Below are 20766 nucleotides of genomic sequence, written 5' to 3'. Positions count from 1 at the left end.
CAGAATGAGCGCAGCAATAAGGATTGATCTCTTTTGTTTTATGGTTTCAAAGCTGGTGCTAAGAACTAGGAGCAACTGTATTTGAACTTGCTGCTCAACTTAGCCGACCCAGTTATGGATACAAATAATGCAATAAATGATGCAAATAACTTATCATTTATCCATAAGCAATTAGAACTTGCTGCACACTCATTCTGCCACCTCAACCCCACCACATCTCCTTCAACTCTGTCATTGCATTTTCTTGGGTCATTAACTTCTCTTGTAATTCCAACACATTTTGACAGTACTTAAATGCAGAGAAACATGAAGATGGATGCACAGTTATGTGCATCCAGCACAGTTAAGCCTATTAATAGCAGAAAATGCATAACTCATGCACAGTACAGCTCCTAATAACCATCCATAAAATGCTAAGGAGTTCATAGGCTACTAGCCACGGATAATAGCTATATATGTAATATATAATAGCTATAATATAGGCTAAATGTGTGCTAATTAACTACTAAGTAATTATCTAAGCTCGACTGCAATTTTATTGTAAAGCACAGCACATTCTATTTAAAACAGGGTCAATTTAGGCACGATTACAAAACCAAAGAGCACCAGCATGCACCATCAATTTGTAGAACTCAGAAGACGGAGCCTGTGAGTGGACCCTGAAGGCAGCATCAGACTGTGTATGAGTGTTATTACTGACAGAGCGGCAGACTTGAGAGTTGCAACTAATCGGTGCAGGATGGTGTGAGCTGAAACTCTTTTAACTACAAACCTCTCTTATCTTGTCTGGCTTTGTGCTGGGATCTGGTGTGTAAACGCAACATTTTCTTTTTACCTGTGGGGTTTTCCTCCCCCATTAATTAGGCTATATATATATATATATATATATATATATACACAAATATATATATATATATATATATATATATATATATATATTTTTTTTTTTTTTTTTTTTTTTTTTTTATGTGAGTGTCTGTGAGACACTGAGAGCCGGGTTTGACTCTGACATGGCTGAGGTACCGCCACCACAAGTCGAAATAGACCCGGAATTTGAGCCTCTCTCCCGCCCACGGTCCTGCACCTGGCCGCTGCAACGACCGGAGCTCAACGACCCGGCCAGCTCCAACACTTCCTCCCCGGCACCGTCGGTGAAGCAGGAGCCGGGAGGAAACACCGACTTCATCAGTAACCTCGGCTTGTTAGAGGAAGATTATGAGGAGTATACAGAGCACAAACCGCCAGTGCCCTGCAATGATTTTCAGTGTCGGGAGGGAGACGGTGTGAATCTACATCCCCACCACCACCGGCACCATCTTCAGCGGCAGCAGCAGCAGCAGCTCCCGGGTCTGCAGCTGCCTCCTCAGCAACAGGTGCCTCCTCCCGGGGTCGCACCTTTGGGCAGCTCCGGCCAGAGGAAGAGCAGCACGTCCCGTCGTAACGCCTGGGGCAACATGTCGTACGCTGACCTGATTACCAAGGCGATAGACAGCTCACCTGAGAAGAGGCTGACACTGTCTCAGATTTACGACTGGATGGTCAAGAATGTGCCTTACTTCAAGGATAAAGGAGACAGTAATAGTTCCGCGGGCTGGAAGGTGAGTGTCTGTGTGCACGTGAGGGCTTATTGTTGTCAGTGTGAGGGCGCGCGCACGTAAGCATCTGGTTGAGTGATGATGAACATGAGATGGTTTGATGGTTGCGATGTGACCTTTTAAGTCCTTTACCACCAACCAAACCAAAACTACATTATTGTGCAGTAAGTAGAAATGTGTTGAATTTAGATGCCAGATCATTGCACGTTAGCCTATAGTGAGCAAAGAGAGAGAGAGAGCAAAGTCCCATAAATGCTGGGGATGTCTTCTGCCTCTTGTCCCATTAAGTAGCATGCAGATTCATTGCTTCTGTAGTTCTACTTAAACAAAAACCCCAGTAAAAGGTCAGTTAAGTCAGTAAACACTGAGATCTTATTTTACTGTTGTATAATATTAGATTAGATTGTGCATTTAACTAAGTACAAAGCAATGAAATGCAAAGAGCATTTAACCAGACGTGCTTAAGCAGTAATTAAATATTATATATACAATATGATATATAATACACAATACATTATTATACAAAGGCCAAGGTATGAATGATATATGAATATAAGAATAAAGGGGTTAATAGCCTGTTCTCCAAACATTTTCACATGTCACAGTAGGAAAATCCCAGGTCTAATAGATCAAAATTAATGATGGCTTTATTCTATGTTATTAGTAACATGTGTGTTTTTTTTCTCACTAGTCAGTGATGTGGTCAGTTCAGCATGACTGAGCAATGTAACCCGCAGAGTGGACCAGCACTTTTCTGACCTATATATTTGTGTGTATATATATATTTTTTTTCTTTTTAATTAATACTTTGATCCCATCAAGACAACAATATGTTAACTTGGTTTGGGAAAGTTAACATATTGGGAAAATTAATATTAGGAAAATAATTACCTATTTTTAATAACCTTTTCTTTGTGTAAATAGGTTTTTAAAAAGTTCATGAACACAGTTTCACAAATGTTCAACAGTAACTCTTGAATTTGGCTTCTGGCCTTTGAAGTTTTGGAGTAGTTTACTCTGTCGGTGCACACGCCTCTCTGCTGTCAGTGAGGACCAGCAAACATCCCATACATGTGCCTGAGAATGTTTTGCTCTGCACAGTCCTGAAGTAGAACGCTGCCAAAATAATGGACATGTTTAGTATGGACAATACTGAGGCCTGTTTCAGCTTTATTATATGCCAGGCAGTAGAGGCTTGTCAGAGTGATGGTTGAAATTTGGTTTAAATGAGGAGAATAATGTGCAGGAATATGGTGTAGATCAACTCAGATTATTAGAACTATTCCTGAACAAACCTTAGTCTTAACCTATCTAGTATTATCAACAGTCATGCAAAACCTGGTACAGTCCTGAAAAAAAACTAGACTAAACTTTCTGGCCTGGAAATGTATTGGAAATATTTAGTAAAAAGTTAATCCAGGTCATAATATTGTCTTGACGGGTGAGGACGTTACTCAGCTGTGATGGATAGAAATGAACTGAGGACAAAAGCAAACAGAGAAATTCTTGCACCCAATGTAGACGCTAATTAAAATCTGCACTCACTAACAGAATTTTAGTCAAATTCACATTTCAGCTCTGCAACCCTTCCTGTAACCCGTACATTCTCATGAGGCGTAATTTCAAAGTTATGTCAGGAAATGCCTTCGTCAACCTCTATCAAATATAGTTTCCATTGTTTTACACCCCCATGTGAAAAGCTTGATCACAGCTTGGATTATGACTTATGGCTCTGCTAAAACTCCCTTTCCTCCTTTTCTTAGTCTTTCTGCAGTCATTCTACTACACTTTGTCACGTATCGGTGCGCTGGCTGGTGGGAATGTAGACAGAGCTTTGCCGGGGAAGCATCATAGAGTAAAGTGTTCGGAGCTCCCCCGACAATAACAGGAGGTGACACAAACAGCTCAATCAGTGTTGGGGAGTGTGTCGGAGGGGAAGGAGCTAAGAGACGGGAATGTTGGGAAAAACGTCAAACATCCTCCATTCCTGAGCAGTGCACTCATATCTTTGTGTCCCTGTCTTCTAGAGTTTCCTCAGCGGATGCAACAGCTTGGAGAAAGGGATTGCTGCTCGTTATCCTATCTCTTCCTTCTCTGCCCTCTCTCAGGCCTTTTGCTGAAGGTGTTTGTTCAAGTGGAGCTCAGAGAGTTAGACTTTTCATAATAAGGCCAATTGTCCTTTCAGCGCCATGATCTGTAATTAACGGGCAGCTCCTTGAATAATGCCTTTAAGTTCTTTATTACGTCTTTTATTTTACTTTTACTGATTTTAGAATCCAAAATGTGTATATGAATGACTATAAACTAACAATAGCTACAACAATCAATGACATCTAACCAGAAGTTCAACCAACCGATCGGCCAATCAGCCAACAGCGCTGTGTCTTTAACATGTCATTCTGGAAGTAAAAATAATACCTGTCAAGGGTGTACCCCACTTTTCGCCTGATGGCAGCTGGGATTGGCTCCAGCCCCCCGCGACCCTGTACGCAGGATAAGCGGTTGACGGTGGATGGATGGATGGATGTAATCCTTTAACTTTTAATCTAGCGCAACCATCAGACACTTTGGTTTTTTACCTGCAAAACTAATGCCATTCCCATCCCATCTACTTTTTAGTGTTTTCTCTTAATTACAAAATGGTAGCATGCTAACATGCTAAACTAAGATTGTGAACATGTTAAACACTATACCAGTTACTACTAGTATGGCTGTATACTCTCAGTCGTGTTTAAAGTTTATGATAAGTCAGCCTGTTTGTTTTATCCTCATAGCTAATTAGGTGCCTGTATATTAATAAATATCCCACATTTGTTGAACACAACTTTGGAAAAGATAAAAAATGAGTCCCGTTTTACTGCCAATAAAATACAGAGACCATCTAATTTATGACAATAGGCATTTTTTTTTATGACATTGCTTCCAACGCAAGGTCAGCTATAGATCAGCCCCTTTGGCGCTTGTATTGTCAGTGTTCACTGGCTTGGTCAAGGGCACTTAAGCAGTTTCCAAAACATGAACGCGGATCATCTACCTGCCCCTGCTGCTCCTAATATTGGGTTTAATTTTTTAATATCCAAAACGAAAACCCTTTTTGTTATTTACTTTAAGTAAGCATTTTTCTCACAGCCCAAACTCATTGTTAGAGGGAAACATTCTTCTGCTGCTAGCCACTCTTTTCATTGTGTGCCATTCAATGAAGCAGCAAAGGCCTCATGGATTTCCATCAAGAACAATAGCTCCAGCTTGTTTATCTTTACTATTAAATCAACACATCTCTACTTCAACCTCTGCATTCCTAAATGTTGGCATACTCTCTGGGCCTTGGAACCACCAACTAATAGTTATTTTTACACTTTCCTGTTAAAAAAACACAACAGTTCCCCCACAATGAACTATGATGCATTTCCTGCCGAGTGGATGGAAAACAGTGCCATGTGTTAACATCCCCGCCCTGCAAAACATGAGGGTCAGGGCTGGAAAAAGCCAATAGGAGAGACCATATATGGATCATGTTTGTGCATCTAATTCTATATGAAGTCATTTTATTCCATTTGAGCATTCCTGCCATAAAATAAATCATCAGTCTGCTTATTATTATGTTTGGTGTCATATCCTGGCCTATGTATTGACTTTAAAATCCACATGCATGAGCGTTCCTGATTGTAATGACAGATAGAGACACGCCAGAGACCTCATGGTGGGTGGAGGGCGTTGAGTTTGAACCTCAGTGATTATACAGCTCCACCTAGAAAACTGAAGGTGGGTGGAGGGCAGGGTGAGGGCGATGCTGCTGCTGCCTCTAGAGCTTCCTGTCTCCCTCAGGTCATAGAGAGTTTTTTGTTTTCTCTCTAAAAATTGTGTGGCTGCTTACTGATCACGGTGCCTTTGTCACAAGAGAGGGCCCCTGCCAACTGGGAGGACTGGTTCCCCTGGGATATTGGTGGGTCTGTGAGTGTACAGTCACAGATGGGCACAAATACATCAAAAAGTATCTTGCTACAAATGACAATACAATGAGTGTATTTAATAAAATTACAAGTAATTTGTAATTTGAAAATATTAATATATATTCTTTACAAACGGATATTATCACATTTTAGGGATTAATAGTCTCAATATGGGTCTAACCTTAAAGGACGTGTAAGCATTTAGCCAAAGATTGAGGCTAATTGTTGTACAGTTTACTTCCTCAGTTTAAACCTGGGGATAAAAAACTCTTATTCGAGAATAAAATTACATATTAATTATTTTTTCTGACCAGAACAATACAAAATACTCAAAAGTAAATACATATGTATATTAAATAATTTAATTGCAATACAGCCCATCTCTGTGAAAGTTGGCATTCAAAGTAATGGCACTGTTTTTCTCAGTGAACTGTGACCTTAAATAATGGAACAGAAAGTAGCACCACTGACTTTAACTGGCACCAAAGGTCTGAGGTGTTTCAAAACATGTTAATCACAAGAAAGTATTTTATCTACAGTTAATCTTTTTAAAGGTTATGAAGTGCGTAAAAGCTGGTTTCTAGTCAAATCAATAGCCTGTTGATTGAGCTGTCTGGTGCCTGATGTTTGCATATGACCACTGTGGAGACTAGTGACAGACAACACTGACGGTATTTATTCAGGATGAGCTGAGTTCAGTTTGAACAACATCCCCCAGATCAAGTGACAGCGGATGTAAGTGCCTGCTATAGTGGAAGTGTGGACTGAGTGCAGGTTGTGTGTTTGATTGTAGATGATGGGGCCGCTAATGCACTGAACTAAGATGTTGAACATGGTTAACACTATACTTGCTAAACATCATGCAAGTTAGCAGTGTCATTGGGTTCACAGAGCGGTGAGCAGTCCGTAAAATTAGAGTATTAATGAGATTCTAGAGTTTTAGTTGTTAAAGGGTACATTTTTAAAGGGTGTTAGTGAACTCAGTTTGGGGACACAGAGCTGAGAAGATTTAACAGCAGCTAAAAGTGGAAAGGGAAAAAAAACAGAATAACTGCCAGCTATTTGTCTTGGGATCACAAGGTTAAAAAAGGAGGCTGACCCTCAACTTAAGAGGCCCACTGAAAGCTTCAAGTAACCCCATGAAGAAAGGGAGGCTTGGGGCAGGGGCTTTCAAAGAGGAGCGACCGTGGCTTGAGGGAAGGGAGGGGGGTGGTCAGTCAGCTGACTGGCTGGCTGTGGGCTAAAGCCTGTGTACAGTCTGCTGCCTACACATGTGTGTGTCTGTGGAATCTGTGACATGTGGGTTTCTGAATTGTCCTCCAGCCAGCGCAGGACAATAATCCCCCTCTATATTAAGTTCAGAAAAGAACCTGGACTCAAAGCTATTGTGCAAAATATAAATGACAAAGAGCGTCTAAGAAATATGGAGTGAAGAAATAGAAAGAGGATCAAGAGTAATTGAGATTAGTGTCCAATCCTGCAAACAACAAGTTGGCCTTTTTACCCTATAAAGTGCGCAAAAATGTGTGCCACTCTCAAGATTAGGCTGAGAAAGATTAGACAAGTTTTTAATCACCTTGGTATTTCTGAATATTAAAATATGATTGCGTGTCTTTTTTTTGGTCAATAGCACATCACATGAGGATGTTTAACTCTGGCTGTCATTCTCACTTGTCTCAATCCTACTTGTTTATCTAAAACTTATCTCCTAACACAAAGCTCTCCGTTCCTTTTCATGGCCCCACTATGAAGCCATTGCAGAAGTAAGTCACCCAGTTTCATGCTCAGGGTTAATGAAGTAGTCAAGTAGCATTGTGTCTGGAGCCACAAAGAGGCGACTTGCTCTCCACATTGAGCTGGAGGGCTCTTCTTCTTCTGCAGCCGCGCTCTCCTTTTTACTGCCCTGTAACAGAAAACTCAGGTCCCACGCTCATTTTCAACTCCGCTTGCGCTTCCTAGGTCAGAGGAGAAAGGGGGGGAGGGGTGCACAGGAAGACACTGTCAGGAAGTGGCTTGTCCTTTTACTGTAATCTCTGCAAGTTTGTGTGCTCCCTTATTCTCTTATTTACACCAGATATCTGACTGCTTTGTAATAGTAGTAATGTGACAGCAGTAATTAAAGATAACAGTTCTGATTCATTGTCAGGCATCTAGCAGGTTATATGTCCTCTTTTATAAATTAGATGATGTTTCCATTTTTTTATTTAGCAGCTCTAAGCATTGACATAGTGAGCTACACAATCAACTGGTCAAGTAGTTTGCCACAACTGAACTCCTTGTGGCCATTGGCACAGATTAGCATTTAATCCTTATATCACTGTTAATGTGATTTATGGACAATTCTGTGTTCTCTCATTCTCTACAGATTTTGTTAAAAACCTTTGGGCAGAAGCAACACAAAACCAGTCATTGAAGCTCTGATTCAAAGTGAGAAAATAAAAAAAGGTTATGTGACACTAAATCACTGCAAAATAATAAAACTACCATAGCTTTAACTTTAACCGTAGCTTGAAGTGAGACTATAACTTTTAAAAGAAGAATAAACACATTCTTACTCTTAAAAATGAACCATTGAATTCATGAGTAATAAACCACACCATTATATGCTCAGGGTTTTTGCTGCTAAAGCCTTACTTGGTCTGGTATTACCATGACTAGCTAATGGTGGCACATCTGAGCTAATGCTTGCAAACTTTAAGTAGACATTTCTGCGTGATGTTACTAAATTATTATACTTCTGAAATTTTAGCATGTCACAGATGAACATTTCAATAAACCCTGTGTGTTTAGGTCAAGTTTTACTTTTGTAAGTTATTTGCACAAGTATAGAAGGGTTATAAAGTCAGCAATTGGTTATAGAAATGTCAGAAACACAGCGATATCTAAAGTGTGCAAGCATAAGTTAACAATAGCACCAAAAGCCACTGGTAATACCAGACCTGTACCTACATCAGGCCACTACGTGTAGTAGGCTGCATGCAAATTTAAAGTCATTCTTGTTTTCCCTCCAGTCTGTCATTACTAACTTAATGTCAGGCCTCATCATTAATATAAAACCGAGCTACTGATTTGAGTGGCAGCTGGTATCCAGCAGTCGGCCTCCTGGGGGATCCTCTGTCCTGTCTGTGGTTATGTCTGGCGCTGTATGTAAAACGTTTGGACCAGTTGCAAGTGAGGCCACTTTCACTGTGGCTGCACCTGTCCCTGCAACTGGGCCTTGTTTGTTTACTTATCCTGTGACCGTTACTGCAAGCCTCATGCTTCACTACACAAGAAACAGCAGCTGTGTCAATTCGATTGTTTTGAAGTCCAGTAGGAGGAGTCATTTCACGCTGCGGCAGTTTGTCTTGATGATATAACAGATGATTTTAGAGATTATTGGGTACATTTACAGAGTTGTAAGAGGTCTGGGTGATTCTCCATAACCTAATGCAGGTCTTCTTCAGTGCCACCATGTATCTGAGCTGGGTAGCAGCAGGAGGCCTCACAGCAACTCAGTCTGTAGAGAAACAACTGTTGCACTGCATTCACGGTGTGCTGTTCAACATGTGGCATTTCTGAGGGCAATCTGAAAATAGATTTTGTCAGAAGCAAAAAGGCCTTCCATGTCTGGCATCATTGCGTCTGATGACCTGGGACCAGTGTGACTTAAAACACACATATTCTTTAGTGTAGTGCCAGTTTGTGTGTCAGATGCAGCAGAGCTTTCTATTTGATGGGAAAGAGAACAATGTATTGTATTAGCACGTAAGATTTATTAGGAAGAATTGATTCTTACATTGCAAGGAATGATGCATAATAGACTTAACACATTTTAAGCACACAAAAATCAACTGACATGACCCCACCCCCACAAACACAATGCAACACAATTTTGTCCTCAAGCCTTTGCCCTCAATATTTTGTAATGTACTGTATGTAATGCACCTTAGCTTGTGTTCAAGCTTGTGTTGGATCACGCAAATTGCGCTGTAATTATACAATAGATCTCCTAAACATTTATGTCACTTACAGGCCTCCATAATCTGTGCCTGGGAACTTCCCTGGTCGCCAAGAAAGATCAATGAAAATCATGTAGATTTCTTAATGCCCCACATTCACATGAGCTGTCATGAAGCCACAGGTGCATATCTTTTGCTACTTCAAAGTTGGTTAAAAGTGAAGGCCATAACAATACGTTTTATAAACAAGTTTAGCAACAATGATACATATAGGCCACCTTGGGTCGGGCTTTTAGTGGTAAGTAGCCTAATGTGTGAATGGGGCACCTCCTGAATAAGTGAGTCAGGGGATGTCTTTTGTTCTTTTTGGTCTGAGGTGAGGTCTGTCTCAGACAAGGATTATCCCAGGCGGAGTAGAGAATGCCCCTTCCCAGGGCTCAGTCATGCAGCCCATGATCTATTGTAGGCTGTAGACATTTGCATATCACTAGTGATCTCAGCCGTGTGTGAGCATGTCGTTTGGTTAGTGGAATAAAAGTTGGTTTTCATACTGTGCAGACTGTGCAACACACTGCTCAGATCTCAGGTCCTCCACTAATGACTCATTTCCTGTCTTCAGTTACAGATTGAGATCATGTAAAAAGAGAAAAAAATGGTGAGAAAAGGTCATGAATCAAATGAGGTACAAGTCAGATTGAGCATTGTATTTTGTGGCCATGCAGTGAGTGTTAACTCCACTTCAGGTCTCTCCAGTCTGTATGTGCAGGATGTCCTCTGACACAGGAAGCCTTATTTAAAAGTCAATGGAAGAGAAGGGAGGGTCCGGTTCAGGAGAATGGGGGTGGGGCGGTTCTGTTGTACTTGTTCTGAGCCAGAAAGCTGACGGTCCGACCCAGCACGTCGCATCTGATGCTTCTCCTCTCTCTGTTCCTGCTCCATCCAACCTGTGTGCATGTCTCTGTCAGCAGCGGCTGAGGAGCTCGTGTTCAGCACACAGTGAACTCACTGACCCAAGCTCTGCCGGCAAAAACATCTCACTCTGTCACCCTCCCCATCCTCGCTTCGAACTCTGTAACCTCCCCTCGCTTTCTTTTTCAGTAAAGTTTTTTCATTCATGCACAACTCCGCTGCCCCGCTTTACAAGGCTACTGTTGATGTATAGTTTGAGGTTGAACTTAACCGTGGTTCACTGCTTTCATATGGCACCCATATTTCTACAATTATTTGAAGTATCATTTTGGTCTATGTCTGGATCTTGCAGCTGCATAAAATGATTTAAACTGTATTTGTTTTATCACTTTATAGAGCCATCCTCAATATAAAATGATATATGATATAATTCTATCATATTAATATGAGTCATATTTGGATGACTAATATGCACTGAATGCATTTGCCAAAAGCCTAAAAGCCAACCCAAGACCAACATTTCAGAGACACGCTCAGACAATTCATCTATTGTTTTGAATGTGAGTGTCTTTATCCCCATGCTTTGTATATCCCTGTTGAATCCTGTGGTTGGGGACATCTGGCCTTACTAACTGCAGGGAGCTGCATTCACATGGGTATCGAGGGGAAATTCCCTGCTAGTGCGTCTTGTGTTGTGCTTTGGTCTTTTAATGTACCCACCATCCAGTGCAGCAATGACTCGCATATTAGGAAGATTTTGTCCAGAGAGACCAGCCTGTACAGTACGTCGCCATCCTGTGTGACTGTCTCTCTGCTACTCAAGCATCAATGTTTTTCTTCCTGAGAAAATTACCGCAGGAGGCACCTCTGCATCCTTTTTAGGGTTCATAACATAGCATTAGAGAAAATGGACTGAGTGAGGCTTTAGGTGTATACATGTTAGCACAAGGACAAATGTGACCACGTACAAAAAAAGGGAGCCAGTTGGTTAAACTCAAAAGAATACAGACTGTCTTATTCAGGAGAGTGTTTTTTATTTCTGTTCTTTCAGTAGTGTAGTTTAAAAACTAGGAGCCTGGTTTGAGCCACAGATACCCAGAGAATCTTTATGCATTTATCCAACAGCTGTGATGATTCTTATTTTGTATCTGTCACCAATCAGCTAAAGTCACTGTGAGTTTACTGTAGGTGCATTTAAGGTAATGTAAGAGATGTTTCAGTGTGAACCAAAAATATATTCTGCAACATGACTTCTAAAATGACCCACTTTTCTTATTTTCTCGGTGTTGTTTCTTTTTAGTTTGGTAGGGCAGAACTGCCGCTGGTGGAAGAGTGGGATAGGGCTGCACAAATAAAACTTGGCAGAAATCACAGGAAACTATGATTATGGCCTGTAGTGAGTAGGGAGTAGAATGACCACCCTGATAAAGTCTGATGTAGGACTTTTCAAAGCAAGCGTTCAATTCATAGCTTCAACTACAAGCAATTATGGGTTCAGTGTAATTTTTAGGAGGCTCTATTGACAGAAATGCAATATAATATACATAACTATGTTTTCAGTGGTGTATAAAGATCTTACATAATAAACCGTTATGTCTTCATTACCTTAGAATGAGCCATTTCTATCTATATATCCACGTATCCCCTTACATGGACGTCACGATGTTGCGCCGCCATGTTTCTACAGTAACAGACAAACGGTTCTACAGAGCGTGTTTCATCACAACATTGAATATGTACAAAGAAGAGAAAGAATAAGTAACGTTAGAAGTAGTAGTAGTAGTAGGAGTCGACTAGTTTATTAGAAGTAAGTAAAGAAGAGAAATTTGGACGAATGGAGGACCACACGTATTATTTAGCATAAGAGCCAACAAAGCGTGTCGGCCACCGTAGCTTCTCCTGCGCTGTGGGAAAGCGAGGGGTGAGCGGCGCATTCATGCGGTGTCGGATTATTCAGAATCTTTTTTTTGCTCCTTAAATCTTTATTGCAAAAAGAGAAATAATGCAGAACTATTATCTTATTGCATATACCTATTTTGCACACATGTCATTTGTAATATGGTTATAACGGTTAGTTTGTTGTCCACGTAGAGTGAACTACATGTCTGAGTGTTGCTTAAGAGCACATGAACATACACTGAAATCGGAAGAACAACTTCACAACTCGGGAAGTGGGATCAACCGAGGAGCACGTGAATGCATTGTGAGCCACTGGTTGCAATTCACAACCCCCAACTAATAGATCCCACTAAAACTTAAACATTGAACCTTTAAAGGATAATAAAAAGTAAATGACACACATACTTAAAAGTTAAAATACTTTAATGTGATAAAAATGCATTTTAAAATCATTCAAAAAGAGGCTTAGTCTGCCAGCCATGCATGAGTTGTGAAAATCTGGTCTCCAAATACACTTCATAGCTATGAAAGAGCTTTTAATCTGCTATAATACAATGGTTAAAAGACACACCATTTCTCTACTCTTATCACTACCAACAAGCACAATCCTAGATTCCTTTTTAACACAGTCTCTTAGTAAATCCTACTCCTCCCTCTGCTTTTGCTGACAGTGACGCAGATTGTGAAAAGTTCCTTCCTCACTTTATGACAAAGGTGGGAAAAATAAAATATATTAGGATTATTGGAGCTACTTCTCCCCAACTAATTTATTGGAACTCACTGTGACTCTGTCAAAGATGAGGCCATCCACCTGCCCCTTGGATATTATCCAACATTTTTGAAAGATCCCAATCTGGTTTTCCCCCTCACCACAGTACAGAGACTGCTCTCTTAAAAGTTACTAACAACCTGCTATTGAACGCGGATGCTGGCATGTCTTAAATTCTGGTACCGTTAGACTTGTCCGCTGCGTTTGACACAATAGAACATGGCATCTTGTTAGATAGACTGAGTCGTTGGGTGGGCATCTCTGGCACAATATTGGACTGATTTGCCTCATATTTATCTAACAGGAAGTACTGTAAATCTATTAACAACTTTAAATCCACCTTTTCTCCTGTTTATTACGGTGTGCCCCAAGGATCAATTCTCGGACCTCTTTTGTTTTCCATTTATATGCTCCCCCTGGGTGACATTATCCACCGATATGGTATTCCCTTCCATTGCTATGCGGACGATACTCAGTTATACCTCCCGATGTGTCCCAGTGTGCTGTGTTCCCTCCAGGCCTGCCTGACTGACATAAAAGCCTGGATGTCAATAAACTTTCTATAACTCAACTCTAACAAAACAGAAATCCTCGTAATTTGTCCCCAGCACACTACTAATCAGATTATACCCTCTATTGGTCATTTGTCTACCTACATTACGCCTGTTGCCAGAAATCTTGGTGTCCTTTTTGATAGTAATTTTTGCTTCAAACAACACATTGCTAAGCTTGTCCAATCATGCTTCTTTCATGTTTGATCCGTCGTCATATCCCGTAACAAATACTTTACTCTGGCTGTACTGCCATCTGTCTTGCAAGGGTACCAAATATTTATTTAGTGTTAAATAAATGACACCACATATCCCATTCATCCCTTGCTCCCTCGTGCCAAAATGACTGATGTGGAAAAGCCTCAGTAGATATAATATTGTTAACGGAGGATATGGACATATGCATACTTCCTGTTCATCTGCTGGGTTTGACATCACCCTTGACTACCAGCTTCTTCTCTGATCTGTATGGAAAATAGCAAACATGTCCCCTGCAGCAACACACCTTCTCACTTAATTCCCACTGAAAAGCATCTAGGGAGAAATTACTTTTTTTACCAGAGGGTCAGCATTTCTTTGGCTAAAATTTCTTTTCATGCCTTTAAACAACACTTTATTGATACACCTAGTATATATGGGGATTATTCATAAGGGAAATATTGATCAGTCATTTTGATGCCTTGTAGCTGCATTGTAGCCTACACATAACTGTGACGTCCACAACTTACAAAGGATTCACCTTTGTCCTGTCCAGAACTCCATCAGACACAACCTGTCCCTGCACAGCCGCTTTGTGCGCATACAGAACGAGGGAACAGGAAAAAGCTCCTGGTGGATGCTGAACCCAGAGGGGGGAAAGAATGGAAAGTCACCTCGGCGTAGAGCTGCCTCCATGGACAACAACAGTAAGCTTGCCAAGAGCAGAGGAAGGGCCACAAAGAAAAAGGTACAGTTCCCCATTTGTTAACACTACACACATAATTAACATCAATCTATAGTCATATATTTATTCTCACTATTCTGCTGAATCTAGGTTAAAGGAGTAGTTTTACATTTTATAAAATACACTTAATTGCTTTCCTGCTTATAGTTAGATGAGAATACTGATACCGCTCATATATCTGTCCATTAAATATGAAGCTACAGCCAGGTGCCGGATAAACTAGCTTAGCATAGACTGAAAACAGGGGAAAACAGCTAGCCTTGCTTTGTTTGAAGGTAACAAAATCTGCCAGTACCTCTAAAGGTCACTAATTAACATTTTTATATGTTGTTAGTTTGAGTCGCACAAAAACCAAAATGTAAAAACAACAATTTGCAGTTTAACAGCACATGCGTGAATCTTGGCCAGGCTCAGTGACCCTTTGGAGTATTGCCACGCAACCTCACAGTGATGACAATACTCCAAGAAGTCACTGCAGATTTTGTTACCTTTGGAGAGAGCTAGGCTGGCTGTTTCCCTCTCCAGTGCTAAGCTAAGCTAACTAGTTAATAGCGGAAGCTTCAGATATGAGAGTGGTATCGAATTTTGATGCAAGCTAATAATACACTGGTAATTGTTATGGCAGCGTGTGTGAGGTTTTAATATTTTTCTATCCTTAGATGGCTCTACAGGAAGAGGTTGAGGGAGGAGCAGGCAGCCCTGGCTCCCAGTACCCTAACTGGCTGGGAAGCCCAAACTCCCACAGTAATGAGGACTTTGAAGCCTGGAGCTCTTTTAGGACGCGCACCAGCTCTGACGCCAGCACCCTGAGTGGTCGCCATTCACCTTACCCTTCTGAACAGGATGACCTGGGGGAGCCTGATGGCCACATGATGTATCCTGGAGCGGCGGGGACCAAGATAACCCCCACCCTGCCCAGCCTGTCTGAGGTGGCCGGATCCATGGGCCATAATGGCTCGGAGAACGTCATGGAGAGTCTGCTGGATAACCTGAACCTGCTGTCTCCTAAACCTCCCCAGCGGGGTTCTGACACCTCACATTCCTCAAATACTGCTATGCTTCAGAGTAGCCCCTACAGTTCCACTGGCTTGACACCACACCCACAGCAGGACTACCGTAAGTGCATGTACAGCCAGATGAGGATGAACTCCCTGTCCCCTACTCCCATGCAGACACTTCCAGAGACCAAGCCAGGCTTTGGGGCTTATGAGAGCCAGTACATCTGCCCTGCTGGCCTCCTCAAAGAGCTGCTGACCTCAGAAGCAGATGCCAGTAAGGACATGATGCCCTCTAGGGACACACAAGTGTCTCAGGTTGGGAGGGGAGGTTGCCTAATGCCCACTTACAGCAGCCAGAGCCATGTGGGGGGTCATAATGGAGTAAAAATGATGAATCATTCTCAGAATCACCCAGTTCCTCATGTAAACCCACAAGGTATACATAGCCAGGGCCCTTCAACCTCACGAGACTTAAATAGCTGTAACATGATCCCCCTGACTAGTCTGACTAGTCTTTCAGGGCATCCCCCTCGAATGACGAGCCTGAGGACATGCATGCAGCTGTCCCGTGGTCACCCAGCACACACTAATGATGTTTCGGCACGCTACAGTAGCAACAACGGCTACAGGGCACTTAATTCGGTTCACCCACACGGTCATCAGGAGAGGCTGCCCAGTGACCTGGACAATATGTCCCTTGAGAGGTTTGAATGTGACATGGAAACTGTCCTTCATGAGACCCTCATGGATGGCGGGGCCCTGGACTTTAACTTTGACCCCGCAGCTGGGCCTCATGGGTTTCCCCAGAGGGTGAAGACCACCACGAATAGCTGGGTGTCAGGCTAGGACACATGGTGGATCACAAACAGGTGAGATGGACAGTAAGTACATATATTAACACTAACAAATAAAATGTTCTCATAATGTTTCTTATCCCTGAACATTTTCCATTCTCCCTCAAAGGTTTTTTTCGGCATCACCATCATTCAGAAACTGGAAAATGTAAATCGGAAGAAGCCACCACCATCACTCTCCACCAAGTTGCAGCTCCATATACAGTATAACAGTGCATGTTATTACTCAACATTAAGAGAGTAAACAAAAGAGGTTTATCATTCATATCCCAATACTGAAATAAGACAGAGCAGACAAAAAATTCATCACAGAATATAATATTTTGAGATAGCTCAGAAATTGAATGAGGGACAAGTCTGCTTTAGCAAAGTAGCCTTGTTTACAGTTACCTGTCAAAAACCTGTCAAAAAATACCTGTCAGAAATATGTAAATAATTGTTTATTTTTGTTGATTCATGCATTTATACATACAATGCAGTATATTACAGAGTACCTGACAAAAAGGTAGAGCTCAAATCATTTCTCAAAATCTAGGATTTGCGGCCAGTCTGACATTGGGCCAACACTGCACAAGAACTTTTTGTTTTAAGACTGAACTTTGCAGCCATCAGTAGGCCCAGCTGAGAATACCTGAGACTGCAGGGTACAGAGGTGACACAACAACCTGAGTTATAAGTCAGGCTTTGACCACATACTCCCCTGCAGGTGATGAAAGAAGATTTAAAATCAGTTCTTTACTTAATTCCTTTTAGATAAAGGAGCCAATTTGGGGGTAATTTGGGCAGCTGTATTTGGTCCAGTGCTTAAAATGTCTGTATGATTTGAAAATAGCACCCAAATCTTTAAAGGAGGACTTGATATTCTAGTGGATGAAAAACCTGCCAAATCTGACATTCTGTATAGTGTGATCAGTGACAGGAATTTCAGTTTTTAAGGGTTCAATCTGAGAAGATAAAGCATCCAGCCTTTAATGGCAAGTGTTAATTGTCAAGAGAGAACATTAGGCTTAGATGCTACATAAAGCGGTGTATCATCTGCATAGTGACACGTATTAACTTTTTAAAAATAGTTAAATTTAAATAACCCAGAGGTAATGTACAGGGACAGGAATAGACCTCTGGGCAATTCTGCATAGCAGATTATGAAACAAACACCAATAAATCCTGAAAGTATTCTCATTGGCGTGCACACAATTTAAATGTTTATAGACAGATGTGGTACAGTGCTGTCAAATTCAGCACTTGAGTTGGATATAAGCCATATCTCCTCACCATTAGATTTCATTAGTGACCATGAGACCAGCTGCGTCTGTAATGAATGAAATAAATTCATCATTCATATAGTGTGTGAAGGTATTTATTTATGTTTTTATTCTAATTGTAGCTGTTGGATTCTTGCTTTGTACTTTGTATGCTTGTAAAAATATGTGTGCCTATGTGGTATCCAGTATACTGTATTTGAGTTACATATTGTGATGCTGTATTTTGATTGATTAAACTAATATCCAATAAAGAAATTACAGATACATTTGAGATATAGCCTTCTAAAAACAGTCAAAATCAAATCTGTTTTTATCACCTTCTGAAAAAGGGACATTTTGGAGAATTCACCTGACTTGTGTTGTGTGATAAAGTGGGAGTAGCAGTAAGTGCAGAGGCTGATGATGAAATCCTCAACTGAAAGTTAAGTAGCACAGCAGAGGATTTATATGCAGCAGCTACAGTTTTTTGCACCAAAGAGTATACTCTACCAAACACAATTTAAAGGAAGTGTGCCAATTCACTGTGCCTACATGGTCTCACGGACTTATAATGTACATATAATTTTCTTTAGTAGTACATTTTTGTATATGAAGAGTTTACATGACTAGTTAGGATTATACTGAAGTATTATGCTGTATGTATGATTGTGTTAGAAATGGTTGTTTACATATCTCAATCCAAACTATATCAATAAATATATGAACACTCATACCTCAAAATATTTGACCTCTGATGTGTTGAAGGGAGTTTTCCTGCAATTTTCCTCATTGAGTAACCTATTGAATGTGTTTTCATTTTTGTACATATTTTTTGTTTTCTCTTTTGTATTTGATTAATACTGTTTGGACCTGTTCAGAGGGAAGTGTTTTCTTGTGCTTGAAGATTGTAGCCATTAGTTTCTAAGTATTTTGTGACAGCACAGTAAATACTTTTAAATTAAACACAAATTTGTGAGAAATTATAAATTTTGAAAGATAAAAAACAGGAATAGGAATAAGGAATTCAGTAAACATAATTGAATTATATTGTATATTGAAAAGCTTATCAAAACTGAATGTGTGGTGGGAACATTTTTATAATGGGTCAAATAGCTACCTTGCACAAATGAGATTTTGTTCATCTTAAAGACGCGCTTGAGTCTGTTACATTTCATTATAAAACAAAGTATAATATAGTAAAATCTTTGACATTACACAAATGACGAAACCTACAATTATTTCTTCAGGAAAAATGGAACAGTCTTATTTTGTCTTTGATATCCACATCCAGGTATTTTTTTGAAAGAATGTAGATTTTTCTATGTAACCCATTCAATGCATAAATCACCTTGCAATTAAAGGAAGAAAAACAAAATGTTATTTGTGTGTCTTTTTCATGGTAGCATTTTAACCAACCAATGTTATAAGCACACTAATGGTGTCTGATAAATTTTGATTTATTCCTTTTAAAGTGGAGATTTTAAGTTGTTGACTTATGTATTAAGTTTGGTGTCCATTCACATATTCAGGGTTTCTAAGAACATTTTAGGAGGGGTATTCCAGGCCAGAAAGTTCATACATTTTCAGAAATGCACCAGAAAGTATTTTACTTCCTCTTACTACAGAAATAAATACAACTGTAATTTTGAGTCACTGAAAAGTCAATGATATCACTTTCATGATAGCTGCGCAGCCACGTTTACATTACATGTTGTGAATTGCTGTATTGTTTAGTGGGTTTGGGGAACAACTTAACTGTAACTTTTAAAAACCACTCATCCTGGTGTGACTTGAAATTATTATGCAACTTCAGGGCACCTTAAACAGTGAAGCTGGCTGTGAGTAATTAAGCTTGTGCAGGATGGACACCCATCATTAAGCACACATGCAGACCACATGCTCTCATCCAGAGCCACATAAGTCATGCCAGGTTACACAGGTCAATAAGTTCAATTCAAAGTCACTTACATTGGGGATTTTTAGGATGTGAAATGATAAAAAAAATAATATATATTGTATTATGGAATATTATATATAAAACATATCTCGATAATGTTCTTCAGTTCTTTGAAGTTTAAACAGTCTTTAGAAAATATTTCCTCCAATGTGTGAGATAATTATATGGCACCAATGTAGATTTCACATCTCACTGCAGGCTACAATAAGTGTATCATCCAGGAAATCCCATTCAGCACCAAGAACACCAACACCCTCTACTCTTTTATCACAGTTCAGCTCGGGCAAAGAGAAGCTCATTAAGGCTGGTGATATGATCAGTGTTGATACCTTCGCAAGCACTATTTACTTTCCTAGCTTGTATAAATGTGTGTGTGCGCAAGTCTTTCTGCAATAACAGTAAACCAGTGAGTCATGCGGCAGTTATCCTAAATGACATCTGAACACTTACTCGCGGGAAGTGCAATAAATGAATGAAACAAGTTGTTGTTGATTCACATTATATTAGCTAACAAAAACATACTGTACCTCCAACACACTACGTACAAATAGTTCCCAGGTTATCGGCCCAGGGCAGGCCCCCAATTAAGGGTTCTTTGGTTTCTCCACAATTTTTGATCACTATCAGGGCACATTTTCATTCTTTCCTCAGTGACTCAATCTGTCTCCACAGCTTCTTGACTAACCGGCATTGAATGAGCTGTGACCTGAATTCCTGCACTTGGGGCTTTAACAGAAGGTGTCCAGAAGTGAGCCAGTAAATATAAACATTTTACAGTTAATATAAATAGAAACCATTAGTTACAACAGACAGAGGTTCTCTTAAGGCCTTAGTGTGCTCAAAACAAACAAGTGGTGCAAGCTAATGTAAAGTTTACCTTCACACACAACCTTGTCTGTTGTCCTACCATGTCTGAAGCCAAAAGTGTTCATACCTGTTCCAAATGGCCAGAACTCGAAGGCAGGAGGAAAAGTAGCTGTCACAACTCTTCTTGTGTCTTTGTAGCTTTGATGACATTCATGGTGTTGCACTTAGAAGTACACCAAAAATGACAAAAGTAGGTGTGTAAAGAATGAAATTCAATACCTATTGGCTTCATGTATCACACTGAGACCTATTGGGTGCTAGAGATTCATTTGTAGTGACTAGAATATTGTGA

The 20766-nt window shown here is 40.4% G+C and overlaps 1 protein-coding gene across 1 annotated transcript; it reads left to right on the top strand.

The window, feature by feature from the left end:
* The first annotated feature begins 957 nt into the window (after positions 1–957).
* LOC119895711 (forkhead box protein O1-A-like) lies at positions 958–19025 on the top strand. Its single transcript, XM_038708988.1, has 4 exons — positions 958–1598; positions 14369–14560; positions 15217–16424; positions 16519–19025. Exons 1-3 carry the CDS (start codon positions 1011–1013, stop codon positions 16399–16401), a joined length of 1965 nt encoding a protein of 654 aa, XP_038564916.1. The 5' UTR covers positions 958–1010; the 3' UTR covers positions 16402–16424; positions 16519–19025.
* The last annotated feature ends 1741 nt before the right edge of the window (positions 19026–20766 follow it).

The sequence above is a fragment of the Micropterus salmoides genome, unplaced genomic scaffold, assembly GCF_014851395.1.
Source record: "Micropterus salmoides isolate LMB-PRFRI ecotype aquatic unplaced genomic scaffold, ASM1485139v1 Ms_hic_scaffold_9, whole genome shotgun sequence".
Lineage (NCBI taxonomy): Eukaryota > Metazoa > Chordata > Actinopteri > Centrarchiformes > Centrarchidae > Micropterus > Micropterus salmoides.
Note: the sequence above shows the minus strand (reverse complement) of the source record. Positions and strands in the feature narration are given on the sequence as shown.